Genomic DNA, 20,077 nt, shown 5'->3' on the forward strand with positions numbered 1-20,077 from the left:
GAAAACGAAATCAAGCGAATCCAAAGCCTAAACTCAATAGTTTTTCGCAAGGAATCTGAATATAAAATAATAATTAACATTTGAAAAACTTAATTTTTCTGATCATGCAAAAACAAATTCGTTTTTAAACCCTAGCGCATCAAACAATCTGTATAACGATTACAATTAACACGTACGCGTATAGACTTGAGCAATTGACAACATAACTATGAAAATCTAATAAAAATCAGATTTTTAGGATTAGAGTTTAGCTAAATAAACCTTAGATCAACAAATCGTTTATACCAACGCGTAGAGGGGATCGAGAATTGCAACGTTCGTGTTGAAGGTTTAATCTAAAAATCAATTTTAGTAAAAAATTAAACATAAAAGGGGTGGGGAGGGGGTTTCGACCGAATGGGCCCCATGAGGTACTCCCGGGCTCGTGTTGTCCAATTCCTTGTACTCGTGGTCCGTTTCAAGTGTCGTTTAGTCGTACCGAAGGCCCGGAACGCTAAACCGATCGTTTAAACGCAACCAAACGTTAATTTATTAAAAACCCAATAAATTAATTATTTTTAAAAAGTTAATAATTAATAAAATTAATTATTAAAATAAACCCCAGCGTTTCGTTGCTCAAAAAGCAGTTATCAAAATCGTATCGTTTTAATCGTATTTCATCATTCGAAATATTTATTTGAATTAATATCAACCCATATTAATTATTATAACCCTCCAAAGATCAAGTACCCATTTATTACACGTAAACGCACAAAAGTTAAATAATCGCCGTTAAATAAACTAACGGAAGGTTAACGGAGGTAACGGAAAAAGCAGGGTTGTTACACATCGAATGCTTTCATTTGTCACCCACACATGCGTTAAGAGGAAACCCAATTCGCGAAGATGTTGGCAGTACTATCGAAGGTTGGAAAAAACTCCTAGAGACCTTCCCAAATTCCATTGACGTTGACAGTACCATCAAAGATTGAAATTTATTTATCTAATAGATAATTAATTATTTTCTAAATAATTAATACCATAAACGAAGACATTTTTTTATCAAAAGATTAAAAATCCGAACAAGAATACAATAAACACAACGGATTGGCTCAGAACAAGAAAACATAAAGTTAACCACTATGTACCTATGAGCCGAACCAGAATTTACGAAAATCCAACAAAAATCTAGACTACAATTACAACATTCAACTCATAATCGCAACACAACCAAAATTCGACTGAACAATCAAACTCTTAAAACCACAATAAAAAATCAACACCAATGACACATACAAAACGAAATGAAAGGGCTAAGCCTAACACTTAAGGCTTATTGGGATCCCGTTTCACAACAAATCCATCCACTTTGTCGCGTCGTTTCTTTTCCCCATAGTTCTCATACCTATAAGTTAACACCTTAAACGAACCACCGAAGCTTGGCTTAAGTAGTATTGGGGTGAGATCCAAATTGGGGTACTGCCAACCCATGTTCAATTCTCACTTTAAGCAGAGAGTTTATAACATTTGATGGTATTGTCAATATCAATGCGATTTGGAAAGGTCTATGGGTTTTTTTTTTTCAATCTTCTAATGCATATGTGGGTGGAAAATGAGATCATTCGATGTCAATATCACCGTTCAAAATAAAATTAAACGAACCGTTGACCAAGTAGCTATTCATGGAGGAATCGCACCTTGTTGCACGAGGTCATTAAAATAATCGGGTTTACACCTAATCACGTCTTTCGCATGAGGTCATCTAATAGATAATTGATACAAATAAATATTTAGGGTATGTTTGGCAAAACTAGTTGTTAGCTGTTAGCGATTAGCAGTTAGCGATTAGCGGTTAGATGTATATAATTGTTTGGCAAAGTAGCCGTAGCTGTTAAAAAAATAAGTAAAATGACAAAAATAGACATTAGAAAAAATAGTTAAATTTCATCATTTTTAATTTAAATTTTGATTTAACAAAACATAGCCATTAACAAATAACCGAAAACATATATTGTAATACAAAATTATTTTTGACGAGCATTCCATATTAAAGTTGCAATATCGTTACGAACATGTTTCATCTCATTACTTCTTCCTTCAAATATTCCTTCGGCGCTTCTGTCACGGTTACTAACATCAATAAGCTCATCTCGTGGTATGTAATTTGGATGTTGATCGATTATTGCAAACAAAATATTTTCTTGGCTGTTAGTACGGATGTAGTTATGCAACGCAAATGTAGCCGTTATAACATCAATTTGTGTTTGCACACTAAACCTTGGCATTTCACGAAGTATACGAAATCGTTTTTTCAAAATTCCGAATGACCTCTCAATATAACTTCGTAGAGATGAATGTGAACGGTTGAATGCTTCTTGCATATTATTTGGGGACTCCTTTTGAAATTGGGATTGATGGTATCTTGTCTTGGGATATGGAACAAGGTAACCTTTTCTGTCTGGATATCCTTTATCAACCAAATAATATTTACCTGATAAAAAAGTTTAAACAAATCGTGTTGGAATTTGAAAAAAGTAACATGAAAGAATAAAATAGATATGTGTATTTACCTTCAGGCGGTTGTGGAAAGTTCATTGAATTATTTTGGATTGAGTGCATAAACACACGTGTGTCATGTGCTGATCCCTCCCATCCGACTGATACATATGTAAAACAGATATCAAAATCACACGTTGCCATTACATTGAAAGTAGGTACTCCTTTTTTACCAATATAAGGCAGTTGTTGACTCTCTGTGATGCAGGCCCTTATATGTGTACCATGGATACATCCGATGCAATTCTAAATGTACTTTCAACATTAGAGACGTAAAAATTTAAATAGATAAAAGATGACATTAATAAATACATTACCTTGAAATAGGGCATATATCTTTTGTCGTTCATGATTTGAGGTGGTATTAGTTGAAAAATTGGATCTTTTTGTCTTATAATGTCGCATGCTAGACCTTGAAAACCTTTATCTCTACCAATAATTGCATTCAGAACCTCATGAAATGCTCGACTAATAGTCTCTCCTGAACGCTGAAAACGCTCCATAACATCTCTATTAGATAATCCCAATGCCAATGTATACATAAATATCCCCACCATCTCAAATGTAGACATTTTATCAGATGACTGCAATCCATAGTTTGTTTCAAGTTCTCCACAGAGTTTCCTAAACAAATCCGGATGCATTCTAAATGCATTTACACATCGTATTGGATGACCATTTAAAACTTCAATCACCCAAGCCTCGCCTGTTAGAGATGATGTCATGCACGGTTCCTTATATATACTTATAATAATATGCCGCAACAAGATCATTAGTATAGCATGAATCCAACAACAAATTAAAACAATGCCGTTTGTGTATCTTCTTGCTTATCTCACTATTCATATTAACCCTGTCAACAAATTCATAATACTACTTCAAACCAAATGATATTATGAATATACTTTCACTAGCAATTCATTAACACAAAATATTCGCAAGTAGAAATTTTATATAAAAAATATACCAAATAACATCCAACTAATTTATGTCACTAACACACATAAGAAAAATAAAAATGTTTCAAAAAAATTGTTTAAACTCAGAAAAACTATGCTAAAATAAACTTCAGGGATTTTGTTTTCGTTGCAGCCACGCTAGCCTGGCATTATCACTTCGCATATTGATGAATATTTCTCTTTTCACCCGATATTCAAATAAATCAATTTCAAACAACCACAAATCCCCTGCTTCTGTCATTAATCCTACATCAACCATCTGGTTAAGCTCACCTACAGCAGCTCCAATAGTAAACTTAGTACTTTCATCAAGTTTGGAAGAATCTGCTTCTAATATCTGTAGAGCACGTTGTTGCACCACACTACTTTGCGCTAAATGGTTCTTAAGCATTAAAGATCCCGTTGATTCTCTTCCTTTACGTTTCATGTTAGCTGGTTTGGGTTTAGTGTTTATTTTAGAAGTCATGTCAAATTTTTTAGCAACCTCACTTGGGACTGGTGCCGATGCAGTTTGTTGAATGGTTTCATTAAGAAGGTTGCTATAGAAATTGGGATCTTCTGTTTCTAAGTCCTCTAGATTTGAAGGCGTGTCATTGTTAACTTGATAAGCATTTTCATCAAAAACCATATCAACATCATCATCCACAAGGTTCTCAACATGCACATCATTGATTGTACTTGAGTCCGTTGAAGGCGCCTGATATGTGCAAGGTAGTATACGAAATAGTTATATTTTTACTACCAAATACTATTAAATACGATACAATTTTACACAAGTTATTTATTTATTTATAGAGTGGATATACCTAAACCTTGCTACAACACTATAGGCAGTGTACCTAATCGTAGAGTAGTGTAGTTTTTAGTAAGTCTGGTTCGTTCCGCAGGGAGCTAGCCAAGTTTAACGCTATATTTTTTTTAAAACTATATATATATATATATATATATATATATATATATATATATATATATATATATATATATATATATATATATATATATATATATATATATATATATATATATATATATATATATATAAGTAGTATTATTATTATTATAAAAGAGGGTTTTTACCGTTTAAAGACCGGTTTGTCGATTTTAAGTTCTAATGCAAAATATTAAAAATAAATATAACTTAATTTAAAGCGTAAAGTAAATGACGATAAATAAAAATGCGATAAAATAAAAGTACGATAATTAAAAGTGCAATAATTTAAAGTACGATAAATAAAATGACGATAAATAAAAATGCTATGAGATATAAATTAAGAGAATTATGCTTATTTAAACTTCTGTAATCATGATGTTTGACATGTTGATTTTAAATTATTACCATGGGTTAATTGTCCTTTGTCCTGGATTATTCGATATGTCCATATGGTTTTGTCCATAATAGTCCATCAGTCATAATTATAAAGTGCGAAAGTCTTCGTCAAATTATCTTTATACCTGAAGTCAAATATTCCAACTAATTGGGGATTCGAACTGTAACACGGTCTTAATACTTTGTTTAATGAATACACCACGTTATCGACTGCGTGTAGTCCAAGGTTTTAATACTTTGTTAACAATTACACCAATTACCCTTGAATGTAATCCACCCCTGTTTCAACGAGTCCATTGATTATTAATCCATCCCCGTGTTCGGTAAAATTAACAATTATTGGTATTTATAGATATCCCGCCCACCGTACCCGATTAAGTGTATGTGGTTATTTATATATACGTTAAATTGTAACCTTTATATTAAATTAACAAGATATCATTTAGTTAATTAAATATAAAGCCCATTAATAGCCCATAGTCCAATTTCCACAAGTGTCGTTCTTTTGTTCAAACCCCAATTATGGTCCAAAGCCCAATTACCCAATCTTAATATTTAGCCCAACATCACGATTACTTCGATTTAAATAAGAATAATAATAACTTAGCTACTAGACATTAATTTAAAAAGGTTGAATATAACTTACAATGAGTATTAATAGCGTAGCGTTACACGAACAGAGTTTCGACTTACAAACTTAAAACATTCGCCACTATAACCTTATTATTATTAAACTTATATTAAAATTAAAATTATAAAATATATATATATATATATATATATATATATATATATATATATATATATATATATATATATATATATATATATATATATATATATATATATATATATATATATATATATATATCGTATATGGTATGAGAAAGGAAAAGAAAAAGGTGTGTTTGATCGAGCAGAATTCGTTGCCTTTTATAGGCCCACTTGATCACTGTGTAACTCTGCGAGTGCGGAGGTTTTGTTCCTCACAGCTCCGCGAGTGCGGAGCTCTAGATTCCAGCTCATCTCTTGATTAAAACGTGGGCTGCTGATAAATATAATATATAATAATATATATAATTAATTATATATTATATTATATTCTTGTGCAAAGTTGACTTGTAATTTTTGGTCTGTTGCGTCGCGTGCTGAAAGTTGGTTCATGTCTCAGTTCCGGATTTTCGAACGCCTTTTCGTACGATTTAATATCTTGTACTTTGCGTTTCACGGCTTGTACTCTTGTAATTTTTAGACGTTTCTCATCAATAATTTGAACTACTTGGATTGTACTTTGTACTTTTTAGCTTTTTGGTCGTTTGCGTCTTCAAATCGTCGAATCTGTCTTTTGTCTTCACCTTTTATTATTTAAACAAATATCACTTGTAAATAGAACAACTGCAACTAAAAGCTTGTCTTTCTTGAAGGATAATGCTATGGAATATATGTTCATTTTTAGCATTATCAAATATTCCCACACTTGAGCGTTGCTTGTCCTCAAGCAATATAGAACTTGAATAAAAACATACTAGAATCACTTCTTTATTCTTCACACTATATACATCAGTGATTTTGATACGGCGGTATGAACAATGATAGTAACGATGTGGTTTACAGTCCCACATGACTATGAAAATTTAGATCCTTTAGGAAATTGGATCTTTATGAAAACATTTGATCTTTTAAAAATTCAATCTAGCTTTTATCCTAGATAATTTTTCCGGAATAACCCTTCACCAGTGTTTGCAAAATGTTTTTGCGGGTTTTGTGGGTTTCAGATTTGAAAATTTTAGCTCAAAACTTATGGTTTTGTGTCACCCAATTGCTAACCTTGTATTAGAAAAGCAACACGTCCAGTATACTTGCTCCGTATATTACCTTTCGGTAAACTACCATCCGATTGTAAAGGAAAGCGTTGAACAAGCAAATGTTAAAGCAATGTCCCGTGACATGCTTTTGATTATGGTCTATATCGTGTCGGATGCAATTACTATCCTTGGTAGGAGCAATAGTAAAGATCATCCTATAGTTTTTCGGTCTGGCACAAGGTCCTGTCTTTGACTATGCTATGCAACCACCGTTCTTACGATTGACACTCGATTTGGTTCAGGTGACCTAATGAATTCCGGTGAATTCTTAGGATTTTACGTTCAATGGTAATGAACACATTAAAAATGGGTTTTCAGAAAACAAATCGTTTTGTAATTTGATCAAAATATTTTCTCGTTCAAGTTCGAGTTTAGATATCATCGAATTCCATGAGTTTAAATTCTCAATCTTTAAAGTCAATCTCAAGGATTGAGTAATATCAGGCTTAAAAGCTGATTTTTGATCTTTTAAGGAGATTATCCTTTCTGGGGATCTGATTCATTAGTCTTATAAGCTAATTTGGATGGTGCCCCCTATTGTACGAGACAGATCCTCTCATGGTTAGGATAAGTCTGACCACTTGGCGACCCTGTTTGATGATGAGGTCCGTGGATTTCCAGCTGATTTTCGAGAAAACTTTTCAAGGTTTTTCGTAGACTCTACAACTGGTCTGGACGACAACTTCCTGACCTAAAACAAGAAGCGCGTATCTTTTTCTCGAAAGACTTTACTTCCTTTTAAATCAAGTGGCACATTTCTTTCAAATATATTATAAGAAATCGGGTAAAACTGATAAAATTGTCCAAAACAAAAGTATCTTCAATTATTTGTACAAAAATATGTGATATATGTTCTAAATAACTTGGTAAATTTTTCCCACACTTGGCTTTTATTTTTCTTTCTTTGCCTTTTTATTCTCCTCTATTCCATTTTTTAATGAATTCAAGCATTTTGGGTTGTTTCTCAATTTATGTCCTTTACGAGGTAACGAAAATTTCGGTATTAACACCTAGTTTTATCGTTCATAAATATGTATAAACATGATTTTGAATTAATTTATTTGAAATTTTTTTTAAAAATTTTACTAGAAGTGGGTAGTCAGTATATAAGACTAGGGCTGTTCTTTATTATCAGAGAGCACTAGATTCTAATACAACTACTGCGTTATTATTATTTTTAATGGTAACCAAGTGTTTAAATTAAAATTTTAAAAATCTGAAAGAATTTAACCCCTTCCCACACTTAAGATCTTGCAATGCCCTCATTTGCAAGAAATCAGTAACAATTTAAATTATTGAGGGTGATTAGTGAAATGTCCCGTTCATATTGATTATAAACGTTCCATATTAATTGATTTCGTTGTGCGGTTTTGACCTCTATATGAGACGTTTTTCAAAGACTGCATTCATTTTTGTTTTTAAAACAACCATAACCTTTATTTTATCAATAAAGGTTTTAAAAACATTACGTAGATTATCAAATAATGATAATCTAAAATATACTGTTTACACACGACCATTACATAATGGTTTACAATAGAAATATATTACATCGACATATGTTTCTTGAATGCAGTTTTTACACAATATCATACAAACATGGACTCCAAATCTTGTCTTTATTTTAGTATGCAACAGCGGAAGCTCTTAATATTCACCTGAGAATAAACATGCTTTAAACGTCAACAAAAATGTTGGTGAGTTATAGGTTTAACCTATATATATCAAATCGTAACAATAGACCACAAGATTTCATATTTCAATACACATCCCATACATAGAGATAAAAATCATTCATATGGTGAACACCTGGTAACCGACATTAACAAGATGCATATATAAGAATATCCCCATCATTCCGGGACACCCTTCGGATATGATATAAAATTTGAAGTACCTAAGCATCCGGTACTTTGGATGGGGTTTGTTAGGCCCAATAGATCTATCTTTAGGATTCGCGTCAATTAGGGTGTCTGTTCCCTAATTCTTAGATTACCAGACTTAATAAAAAGGGGCATATTCGATTTCGATAATTCAACCATAGAATGTAGTTTCACGTATTTGTGTCTATTTTGTAAATCATTTATAAAACCTGCATGTATTCTCATCCCAAAAATATTAGATTTTAAAAGTGGGACTATAACTCACTTTCACAGATATTTCCTTCCTCGGAAATAAGACTTGGCCACGGATCGATTCACGAACCTATACAAATATGTACATATATATCAAAGTATGATCAAAATATAATTACAACCATTTTTATTATGTTTTAAAGATTTGAGTGTATTAAGTCAGCTGTCCTCGTTAGTAACCTACAACTAGTTGTCCACAGTTAGATGTACAGAAATAAATCGAAATATATATTATCTTAAATCAATCCACGACCCAGTGTATACACATCTCAGGCTAGATCACAACTCAAAGTATATATATTTTTGGAATCAACCTCAACCCTGTATAGCTAACTCCAACATTACTGCATATAGAGTGTCTATGGTTGTTCCAAATAATATATATACATGGGTCGATATGATATGTCAAAACATTTGCATACGTGTCTACGGTATCCCAAGATTACATAATATATTAGAATACATGTATAATACAATATAAGTTAGCTAGGATATGATTTGTATAGATTTGTTAAACATTTTCCGTAGCTAAAAAGATAAAAATATCCAATCTTGTTTTACCCATAACTTCTTCATTTTAAATCCGTTTTGAGTGAATCAAATTGCTATGGTTTCATATTGAACTCTAATTTAAGAATCTAAACAGAAAAAGTACAGGTTTATAGTCAGAAATTTAAGTTACATGTCAATTACTAAAGAGGTAGTCATTTTCGTCGAAAGAACGACATCTTGATGACCATTTTGAAAAACATACTTTCACTTTGAGTTTAACCAAGATTTTTGGATATAGTTTCATGTTCATATGAAAAATCATTTTCCCAGAAGAACAACTTTTAAATCAAAGTTTATCATAGTTTTTAATTAACCAAACCAAAACAACCCCCGGTTTCACTACGACGGCGTATATTCGATTTTATGTTGTTCATCGTGTTTCCAGGTTTTAAATCATTAAGTTAGCATATCATATAGATATAGAACATGTGTTTAGTTGATTTTAAAAGTCAATTTAGAAGGATTAACTTTTGTTTGCGAACAAGTTTAGAATTAACTAAACTATGTTCTAGTGATTACAAGTTTAAACCTTCGAATAAGATAGCTTTATATGTATGAATCGAATGATGTTATGAACATCATTACTACCTAGAGTTTTCTGGATAAAACAACTGGAAATGAAAAAAATGGATCTAGCTTCAAAGGATCCTTGGATGGCTTGAAAGTTCTTGAAGCAGAATCATGACACGAAAACAGTTCAAGTAAGATTTTCACTCGAAATAAGATTGTTATAGTTGTAGAAATTGAATCAAAGTTTGAATATGAATATTACCTTGAATTAGAAAGATAACCTACTGTAAATAACAAAGGTTCCTTGATCTTAGATGATTACTTGGAATGGATTAGAAAGCTTGGAAGTAAACTTGCAAACTTGGTAGTATTCTTGATTTTTATAAAACTATACTTATGGAATTTATGAAGAACACTTAGAACTTGAAGATGGAACTTGAGAGAGATCAATTAGATAAAGAAAATTGAAGAATGAAAGTGTTTGTAGGTGTTTTTGGTCATTGGTATATGGATTAGATATAAAGGATATGTAATTTTGTTTTCATGTAAATAAGTCATGAATGATTACTAATATTTTTGTAATTTTATGAGATATTTCATGCTAGTTGCCAAATGATGGTTCCCACATGTGTTAGGTGACTCACATGGGCTGCTAAGAGCTGATCATTGGAGTGTATATACCAATAGTACATACATCTAAAAGCTGTGTATTGTACGAGTACGAATACGGGTGCATACGAGTAGAATTGGTGATGAAACTGAACGAGGATGTAATTTTAAGCATTTTTGTTATGTAGAAGTACTTTGATATATGTCTTGAAGTCTTTAAAAAGTGTAAGAATACATATCAAAACACAACATGTATATACATTCTAATGGAGTCGTTAAGTCTTCGTTAGTCGTTACATGTAAGTGTTGTTTTGAAACCTTTAAGTTAACGATCTCAATTAATGTTGTTAACCCAATATTTATTATATCAAATGAGATGTTAAATTATTATATTATCATGATATTATGATGTATCAATATCTTTTAATATGATATATACATTAAAATATCGTTACAACGATAATCGTTACATATAAGTCTCGTTTCGTAATTCTTGAGTTAGTAGTCTTGTTTTTACATATGTAGTTTATTGTTAACACACTTAATGATATATTTAAATATCATTTTATCATGTTAAATATAGTGTATCAATATCTTAATATGATACATATGTATTTAGTAGACGTTATCATAACGATAATCGTTATATATATCATTTCGAGTTTCTTAACTTAGTAATCTCATTTCTTATGTATATCACACATCGTTAATATATTTAGTGAGATACTTACTCATCATAATCTTATGTAAACCATATATATATGTCTATATATACCACAACATGTAGTTTTTACAATTTTGTAACGTTCGTGAATCGCCGGTCAACTTGGGTGATCAATTGTCTATATGAAACTTATTTCATTTAACCAAGTCTTAACAAGTTTGATTGCTTAACACGTTGGAAACATTTAGTCATGTAAATATCAATCTCAATTAATATATATAAACATGGAAAAGTTCGGGTCACTACAATTAGCGTAAAAAGATGATTAAGATTTTACCAAAGTTTCCAAACATATTGGCGTTTGTTTTGAATGATAAATGGTGCACTTAATTTGTTCATTCCATCTGTTATTACATCACACTTGTTTTTCATTTTGTCGTCAAAATTAATAGCTTTTGCTGAACTTAATGCCAGTCTTTGAAAGTGCATTGTTTTACCCTGTTTTGTACATGAGATAAACTACAAACATATATATACATATTTTTGAAGTTGGGTATATCACCCCACATTCAAAAATTATTAAAATCTAATAATAAAAGTTAGAAAATTATAAAAACTATTATAGTATCAAAAGAAGTATTAAAAGTATAAAATTACAAGTTATAAAATAAATAAAAATAGGCATAAAAGAAAATTAGGGTTGATGAGGATGGTGCCAGTAGGGATTCCATTCATAGCCGTAAGTGCTGTAGAATGCTTGAGCTGGGTCATATGTAGGGTACGGTGGTCGGGTCTGTGTAGTCCAGGGAGAAAATATGGGCATTTGAGTAGGAATGTAGTTTGTATTTATGTGTGCACAATGACTTATGATTTGGTTTTTATGATATTGCCAATCTTGAAATGCTAGTTGTCTAGCCATTTCATACTCATGTTGAGCCATAAAAATTTGCATTTCTGTCATCTGATTCCCCCCTCCCATATTACCTTGCTGCTGATCTCTTTCGACCTGTGGATGATTGCCATCATATGGTGCTGCAGCGTTATGTCGTTTCTTTAAAACCTTAGCACCGTGATATACTTTCAAACCAACTGTATCACGGGGTTCTGGTGCTGTAATTGTTAATCCCCCCGACTTCTATCGACACTGAGATGCTCAGCAATTAAAGTAACAAAGATACCACCTCATATTATATTATTAGGCCGTATACCCCTAACCATAGCTGATAAATAATAACCTACACAATAAGGTATACTCACATCGCTCTGTGGGTCTCGAATACACATGAGATAAAATAACTCATTTTCATTCACCTTCTCTTTGTTCCTACCTTGCCGTGTAATCGAGTTTGCTAAGAATCTATGGATTACTCTTAACTCAGCTCTATCAATATCGGTATAAGAGTAATATCCCCCACGAAATCTGTGACAACCCGGAAATTTTTAACCAAATTTAAACTTTATCTTTAAATGATTTAACGTTTACGACACGATAAGCAAAGTCTGTAAAATCGAATCTCAAAATTTTTGAACTATTCAAGTACCCTTCGGTTGTTCTCAATGATTCGCGAACCATTATATGTAAATAGATACATATATATATATACTATAACTTGAAAACGTAACAAAGTTTTAATTGCATGATACCGTACATTAAACTTATTGGTTTATATATCTATTTGAATATATATGATTTCAAGTTATTTAGTAAACGATAGTAACATTTGATTATTGATTCGATTGATATTTAGATAAGTTAACTAAAACGTTTAAGATGAACCAGTAAAACACTAATTTGCTACAGTAGTTTCAAATTACTACAGTACCCGAAAAGCTACAGTGTTTTCGAAAATCACTATTTGCTACAGTAAAAAAACTTTGCTACAGTAAATTTGCTACAGTAAAACACTATTTCAAAATGAAAATGTATATATATGTATATACTACGAGACGATGATTTATAGAAGTAAATGATCAAAACACTCGAAAGTTTAAGATACACTTTGAGTGATATAATTTAGGGATAATTTAAGGCTATAATTTGACAAAGGTACGTGTCCCAAAATGTAAATTACAAGTTTTCTCAGCGTACGAAGGGACACTCGAAAAACCGGAACCGGGACATAAGTTGAGTGACAACGTATGACTTATCGGAACAAAAATTACAAGTCAACCATGCACGTGAATTTAATATAATATATAATTAATTATATAAATTAAATATATTATATATAATATAAAAATATGTCGAAAAACTAGAAGTTAAACAATTGTGAGCTGTCCCAGGGTGCCATACGATCGCATGACCTTGAAGCACAAATCCTATGCGATCGCATGGGGTACTTTTTCAGGCCAGATGCTATAAAACGCGAAGTCTGGTGCCTGTTTTATTTACTTATATCTCTCGTCTCAATCTCTCTGTTATTATTATTATTATTATTATTATTATTATTATTATTATTATTATTATTATTATTATTATTATTATTATTATTATTATTATTATTATTATTATGTTATAAAATATCTAGATTGTGTTATAAAATATCTAGATTGGATGTTAATTTTATTATTATTATATTTCTTGGATAGTAATATTTTATACTATAAATAGACATGTATGGTAACCATTTAAGGTGCACCATTTCTCTTGAAATATCAATATCAATATTTCTTCTCTCCTTCTTCTCTCTTTTTCTCTCTTTGTTCTTATAACCATTAAAGGTAGTTATAAGCCTACTGAATTATAACACGTTATCAGCACGAAAAGCTTAGTGTAATTAAAAGATATCTCAAACGATCACGAATCACTAATCAAGGTATGAAATTATTAATAATTTTCAGACTCGAATATATCAAATTTTGGACTACTAACATTTATATTTATGTTATTTAAGTTATATATGGTCGGTTATACCACCTGAATTATATTTCTGTAATCTAACTTTTACTAACTTCACTAACATTTATATTTATGTTATTTAAGTTATATATGGTCGGTTATACCACCTGAATTATATTTTCTGTAATCTAACTCTTATTAACTTCACTAACATTTATATTTATGTTAATAAGACCTCATGATTGTACGCAACACGTCATTTGACAACACGGTACTTTATGTACGCAACACGTCATTTGACAACACGGTACCATGGGTCGAGATTAATTCCGATCAATACGAATACGACGGGGTCTTTATATGTTATCTTACATTTATGATTACTTATGCAATTAATCATTATTTATTTCATGCATACTAATGTTTATTCTTAAATTTATAATTTTAAAAATTAAAATAAAAAAATAGTTTGTATTTTTATTAAAAGTAAATCTTAAAAGTTAAAATAAGAAAAGTAGTTTGTACTTTTATTAAAAGTAAATCTTAAAAGTTAAAATACAAAAAGTAGTTTGTATTTTTATTAAAAGTAAATCTTAAAAGTTAAAATAAGAAAAACTAGTTTGTATTTTTATTAAAAGTATATCTTAAAAGTTAAAGTAAGAAAAAAAGGGGATGGTAAAATGGAATAGTTTTTTTGTCAAAAATGAAGTATTGAAAATGAAGTGGTCTCCTTCTATAACTAAAAAAAAAAAATATATACTTTTATCAAATGAATTTTTTTGTGGCCGACAATTTCAAACACGAGTCCGTGTTTAGTTTATCAAGAATATCTCTTGCTTTGGTGAAAGGTCACGATCATGATATCAGGTGTTGTGAAAGAATTAAAAAATTGGTCAAGTGGCCTTTTAAAAACTAGAAAAAAATTTAAACAAAAAGTTTTTTTTTATATATTTATAATTTACGGGTAACGTAAAAAAAAGGAAGTTTTTTTTAAAAAAAAAAAAACAAAGAAAGTGTTTAAATGAGTTTTACAGAAAGGGGGAAAGCAAAGTAAAAAAAAAAACTTTTTTCCAAACAAAGGTAAATGAAAGTAGGACTTAATACAAGAAAAAAGTAAACATCTCCTAGACGTGATAAAATCTATCAATGATAAGTATTAGACTTGATGAGCTAAATGTGACAAAAATGTTTCAACATGTCTTATGTTAATTTTCTAAAATAAGTTATTATTATTCCGAGTTTAACACATATACATATGTTAATTAAAAATAACCTTTTTGTTCTTATGTAGTGTTGGGTTGCAATTTTGGTTGTATGCCATAATTCCATCCAGTAAAAAACTTTTGATGATAATCAATAAAAAACTTTTGAGTGACAATAGAAAACTTTTGATGATAATCAATAAAAAACTTTTTTCCAAACTTGTCAAATGTTTTGTTAAAAACGTGACCGTTGAAAAAAGGAGGTTGAATAATAAAACTTAAAAAACAAATTATTTTTTTTAAGAGTGTGCATCAAAATGGCCCGTTTAATAATGGGGAGTAAAAATATAGTCAAATTGTTTCAGTTACTGTAACGACCCGGAAATTTCCGACCAAATTTAAACCCTAATCTCTATATGTTTCCGACACGATAAGCAAAATCTGTAATATTGAGTCTAGAAAGTTTGAAATCTATATTCGGATAATCAATTGACCCTTGACCAGTTCCGACGATTCACGAACAGATAATTGTAAATGAATGTGTGTGTGTGTATATATATATAGTTATAAATATTATTATAATAAAGATTACAATTATAATTGTAATTTAAATGTTATTTGTATTATTATTATTGTTACTATTATAGTTATAAGTTTATACTTATTATTATTTTCATTATTATTATTATATCATCATTATTATTAATCTTATTAAAAATTATCATTTTTTTTTCTTTATTAGTACTAGTTTATTTATGTTAATATTATTAGTAATATTATTATTAGTAATAATATAGTTATAATTGTTAATTACTAAAATTATGGATGTTACACAGGTAAATCTAAACTGATATATAAATATACAATTGCCTAGATATATATATACATATATAGGAATACAGATATACTTAGATACGTATGAATAACATGAAATTCGTGATTTGCCTTATATCACTTTCATTCTGTTAAATTTGTCTAATTAAATTACAAAATCTGTCGATTTCAAATTCCAAATCAGTTGAATATTGGTATCTAATTTTAACTCTTTTCATCTTTTCCTGTTCTTAATTGATTCTGTGTCAGATTTGATAATCCCACAAATTGAAAGCAATTGTCTTCATAATTAGTATCAATCGTTTATAAAGCCACCTTCTTAATCGTTTAACCACCCAACACAAATCACCACACTTACCATCATGCTTAACCTTCCATCACCACAATACACTTCTCCTTACGGTTTCCTTAATTGTCGAGTATCACCACAATTTTATTGCTACTCTAGGCTCCTTCAAACCTAACCCCTACAATCTATAACAAATGACACCACTACTTCGCGTTTTATGTTGCAACGAACCCCAATCCAAAAACATGCCATCCTTAAGTTGATTTTGCTTCTTATTTGATTAAAAATCTAACGGACCATCACCGCTACCACTCTCACTAACATGCAATCGATCACCATGATTTGAAGCCAAGAATCATCAATCACCAAACCAATTTCCCTAGTTTAATGCTCGTTTAGATTCAACTCGAAATATCTATCCCTTCACCACTGTCGACCACTTCACCCCGAGCCACCACTAGAAACCACCACTAACCGTTCACAACCATCATCACCTTCTTTTACTCTCTCCTCTCTCTCTCTCTCTCTCTCTCATAATCTTGATCATCTTCTTCGTTCATATTTAAACCACCGTGAAACAAGATCAACACCACTCTTCACCACTTTAAAACCCGTCACCATGTTGATCATCACAAACCACCATATAGACGCCACCATTATCAACCCTTTTCTCTTTTATGTTTCAAATTGAATCACCAATATCGCCACCAAATAATCACCACCTTGACAACTTCACCTTCAAGCCACCTCACCATCTCTTCTAATAGCTACCTCACACTAGATTATTATTTTTCCTCCTTTTATGAAACCAAAACCCGACCCCTTATTATTTTTCTCTTTCTGTTTCAATTGAATTCCACCACAACCACCATCATCCCTCGATCACGATGCTACTGCAACTCGTATTTTTCTGGTTCTACCTTCAGTTTTCATCTACAGCTCGAAACCTTTAGTTCTTTACTCGTTTACTCCTTTCCTGTTTCTATTAACAAGTCAAACCAGGCTACTCACCACCTGCTACTATTTATCTTGAATGAATAGACGATGATGATGAAACCTTTTTGTGATGTTGGCTCTATAAAAAAAGAATTATGATAACAATAATGAGTGGAGATGAGCAAGTAGGTTATCCTAAATAAAAGTAGGGTTGCAAGTGCACCAATAAAATATTTCAACCGCCCCACCAATTAAAAGGATCCAATGTTTTCGTTAATTTTTTTTTTGAAAACTGAAAACGAAATCGGATGGAACTATGGACTGAATTGATAACTGGGTTGGGGTTTTTATTTTGGGCCGAAGCTTTAGTATTCTGGTGGGCTGAAAATCACTTGTTGTTGGACTAAAGGATATGTGGGCCGATCCACATATTAACGGGTTATATAGGTCTGAGTCGAAACATTAAATAGAAACACAAAGTGGTGCAGATGGTTATGGGGTGCTGTGTTTGTGCGGGAGGTCATAGGTTCGAGTCTTGTTGGGAACATTTCTTTTTACTCAAAGTTTTAAGGGTATACACTCTAAACATTATTTCTAATATTATTATTATTACTAGTAATTGTTTTGATCATTATTATTATTAATGTTATTAAGTGTTATCATTGTTATTATTACTAATATTAATATATGTATCATTATCATAATTAAATCTAATTATCATTATTACTATCGCTAATTTATTATTAGTATAATTATTATTTGAACAAATAAATTATATTTATATAAAAATATATTTATTATATTACATACTATTGTTTCATTTTAAAAATAAAATGTTATTATTTAAATTACATATTATATAATTATTTATATAAATTTTAGTACATTATATATATATATATATATATATATATTTTAATAAAAATACTCTAATAAGAATTCAATATGGAAATATTAACCAATTATTAGAAATATATAAAATAGTTATAATTAATTTATTTATTAAAAATATGAACTATTAAGATAACAACTATATTAATAATAATAAATAAACTTGTTTGAATATTATTACATGTGTTAATATATATATACTGGATATAGGTTCGTGAATCCGAGGCCAACCTTACACTTGTTCAATGATGTTATATGTATTTTTACTACAAAATACATTAGGTGAGTGTATAGTCCCACTTTTAAACTCTAAATATTTCGGGATGAGAATACATGTATTTTATGTTTTACGTTATGGACACAAGTAACTGAAAAATATATTCTACGTTGAGTTGTACCACTGGCATACTTCCCTGTAGCTTGGTAACTAATATTTACAGCGGTATTGTAAACGCGAATCCTGTTGATAGATCTATCGGGCCTGACAACCCCAACCGGACTGGACGACCAGTATTCAACGGTTGCACAGTACTTCGTTTCGTGACTACACTTGGTACAGTGTAGTAAGATTTCATATTAAAGGGAATATGCGACGTGATTAATTGTTAAGTATGGTTACCAAGTGCTCAACCACTTAGAAAATTTTTATTAAAATGTTTACATATGAAATCTTGTGGTCCATAGTTATAACGCTGCTAGCAACAAACCTATATATCTCACCAACTTTATGTTGACGTTTTAAAACATGTTATTCTCAGGTACGAATTAAGTCTTCCGCTGTGCATTTGCTCAATTTAAGGACATTACTTGGAGTCGACCATCGCAATGGGACCAAATGTTGAAGATATCGTCCGGATGGATAAGGACGGGTCTTTACAGGTGGTATCAGAGCGTTGGTCTTAGCGAACCAGGTCTTGCATTAGTGTGTCTGACTAGTAGTTGTTAGAATACATTAATGAGTCTGGACTTTGACCGTGTCTATATGTCAAAAGTTTTGCTTATCATATCTAGTTGGAAACCATCTGCTTATCATCCTTAGGAAATTTTCTTCTTATCATTCTTAAGTCTAGACACGTCTTACTGCATTTAGTGCATCGATAGTGTATAGACAAAATTCATATTTTAGCATATCTGTTACTTTGGACTTTAGTTGACATCTTTTCAAAGATTCTCCGTAATTTACGGGATTTTGGTATTATATATACATATGTAAAGTATGTATAGAAGAGTACCAAATCTAACTTCTATAATCTATTTCATACCAAAAATTCATTTTTCCGATTATACAAGATGGATTTCGCATCTAGTTCAAATTCCTCAGATTATGACAGCTATGCCGATATGGATTTTCATTCAAGCTCCGAAGGCAGCATCACCGGAATGGATCAACCAATCTCCCATCATCTATTCTGGATGAATTGGGGGTGGGTTCGTAATATACTAAGTCACTGGAGACATGAAGAGGGTGATCCCTTCCATCTACCAAATTGCCCTCTTGGCGATGAACCTGAAGCACTTACCGGCGAACCTGTTCGAGAAACCATTTTTACTCTCATTTCTAGAGTATCTCGTCACGATTATATACTATCCCATATTTTAGATCTTGTTCATTCGCTCACTCCAACCACCAATCATCCCGGTGTACTAGCAGAAGTTAACGAACTTCGCGCTCGCGTGACGGCTTTGGAGAATACGGTGCGAAGGTTACAAACACCAGCAGCAGCACCAGCAGCATAATCCGTACCACCATCATCAACACCGACAGTACCCATATCACCCTCAACCACAACCGCGTCGTAAACCTCAACATCACAATTTGTACCTCGGATATCAACATCACTCACCTCAATATCACTATCTGTACTTCGAGTATGATCTTCGTTTTACATATCATTCTATATCGATTATCTTCGCTTTACTTATCGTTCTA

At 31.1% G+C, this 20,077-nt stretch overlaps 1 protein-coding gene across 1 annotated transcript; it reads right to left on the bottom strand.

The window, feature by feature from the left end:
* Positions 1-2,003: 2,003 nt before the first annotated feature.
* Positions 2,004-3,260, bottom strand: LOC139875241 (uncharacterized). Its single transcript, XM_071862583.1, has 3 exons — positions 2,853-3,260; positions 2,550-2,781; positions 2,004-2,470 (listed from the first exon to the last, which is right to left on the bottom strand). Exons 1-3 carry the CDS (start codon positions 3,258-3,260, stop codon positions 2,004-2,006), a joined length of 1,107 nt encoding a protein of 368 aa, XP_071718684.1.
* Between the last annotated feature and the right edge of the window lie 16,817 nt (positions 3,261-20,077).

The sequence above is a fragment of the Rutidosis leptorrhynchoides genome, chromosome 11 (genome assembly GCF_046630445.1).
Source record: "Rutidosis leptorrhynchoides isolate AG116_Rl617_1_P2 chromosome 11, CSIRO_AGI_Rlap_v1, whole genome shotgun sequence".
NCBI classification, from domain to species: Eukaryota; Viridiplantae; Streptophyta; class Magnoliopsida; order Asterales; family Asteraceae; genus Rutidosis; species Rutidosis leptorrhynchoides.

Coding starts and splice junctions, on each gene's coding strand:
- LOC139875241 (XM_071862583.1), bottom strand. CDS start 3,260: ATGACATCATCTCTAACAGGCGAGGCTTGGGTGATTGAAGTTTTAAAT. Junction 2,782..2,852: donor GATATATGCCCTATTTCAAG/GTAATGTATTTA, acceptor AAGTACATTTAG/AATTGCATCGGATGTATCCA. Junction 2,471..2,549: donor CTTTCCACAACCGCCTGAAG/GTAAATACACAT, acceptor CTTTTTTATCAG/GTAAATATTATTTGGTTGAT.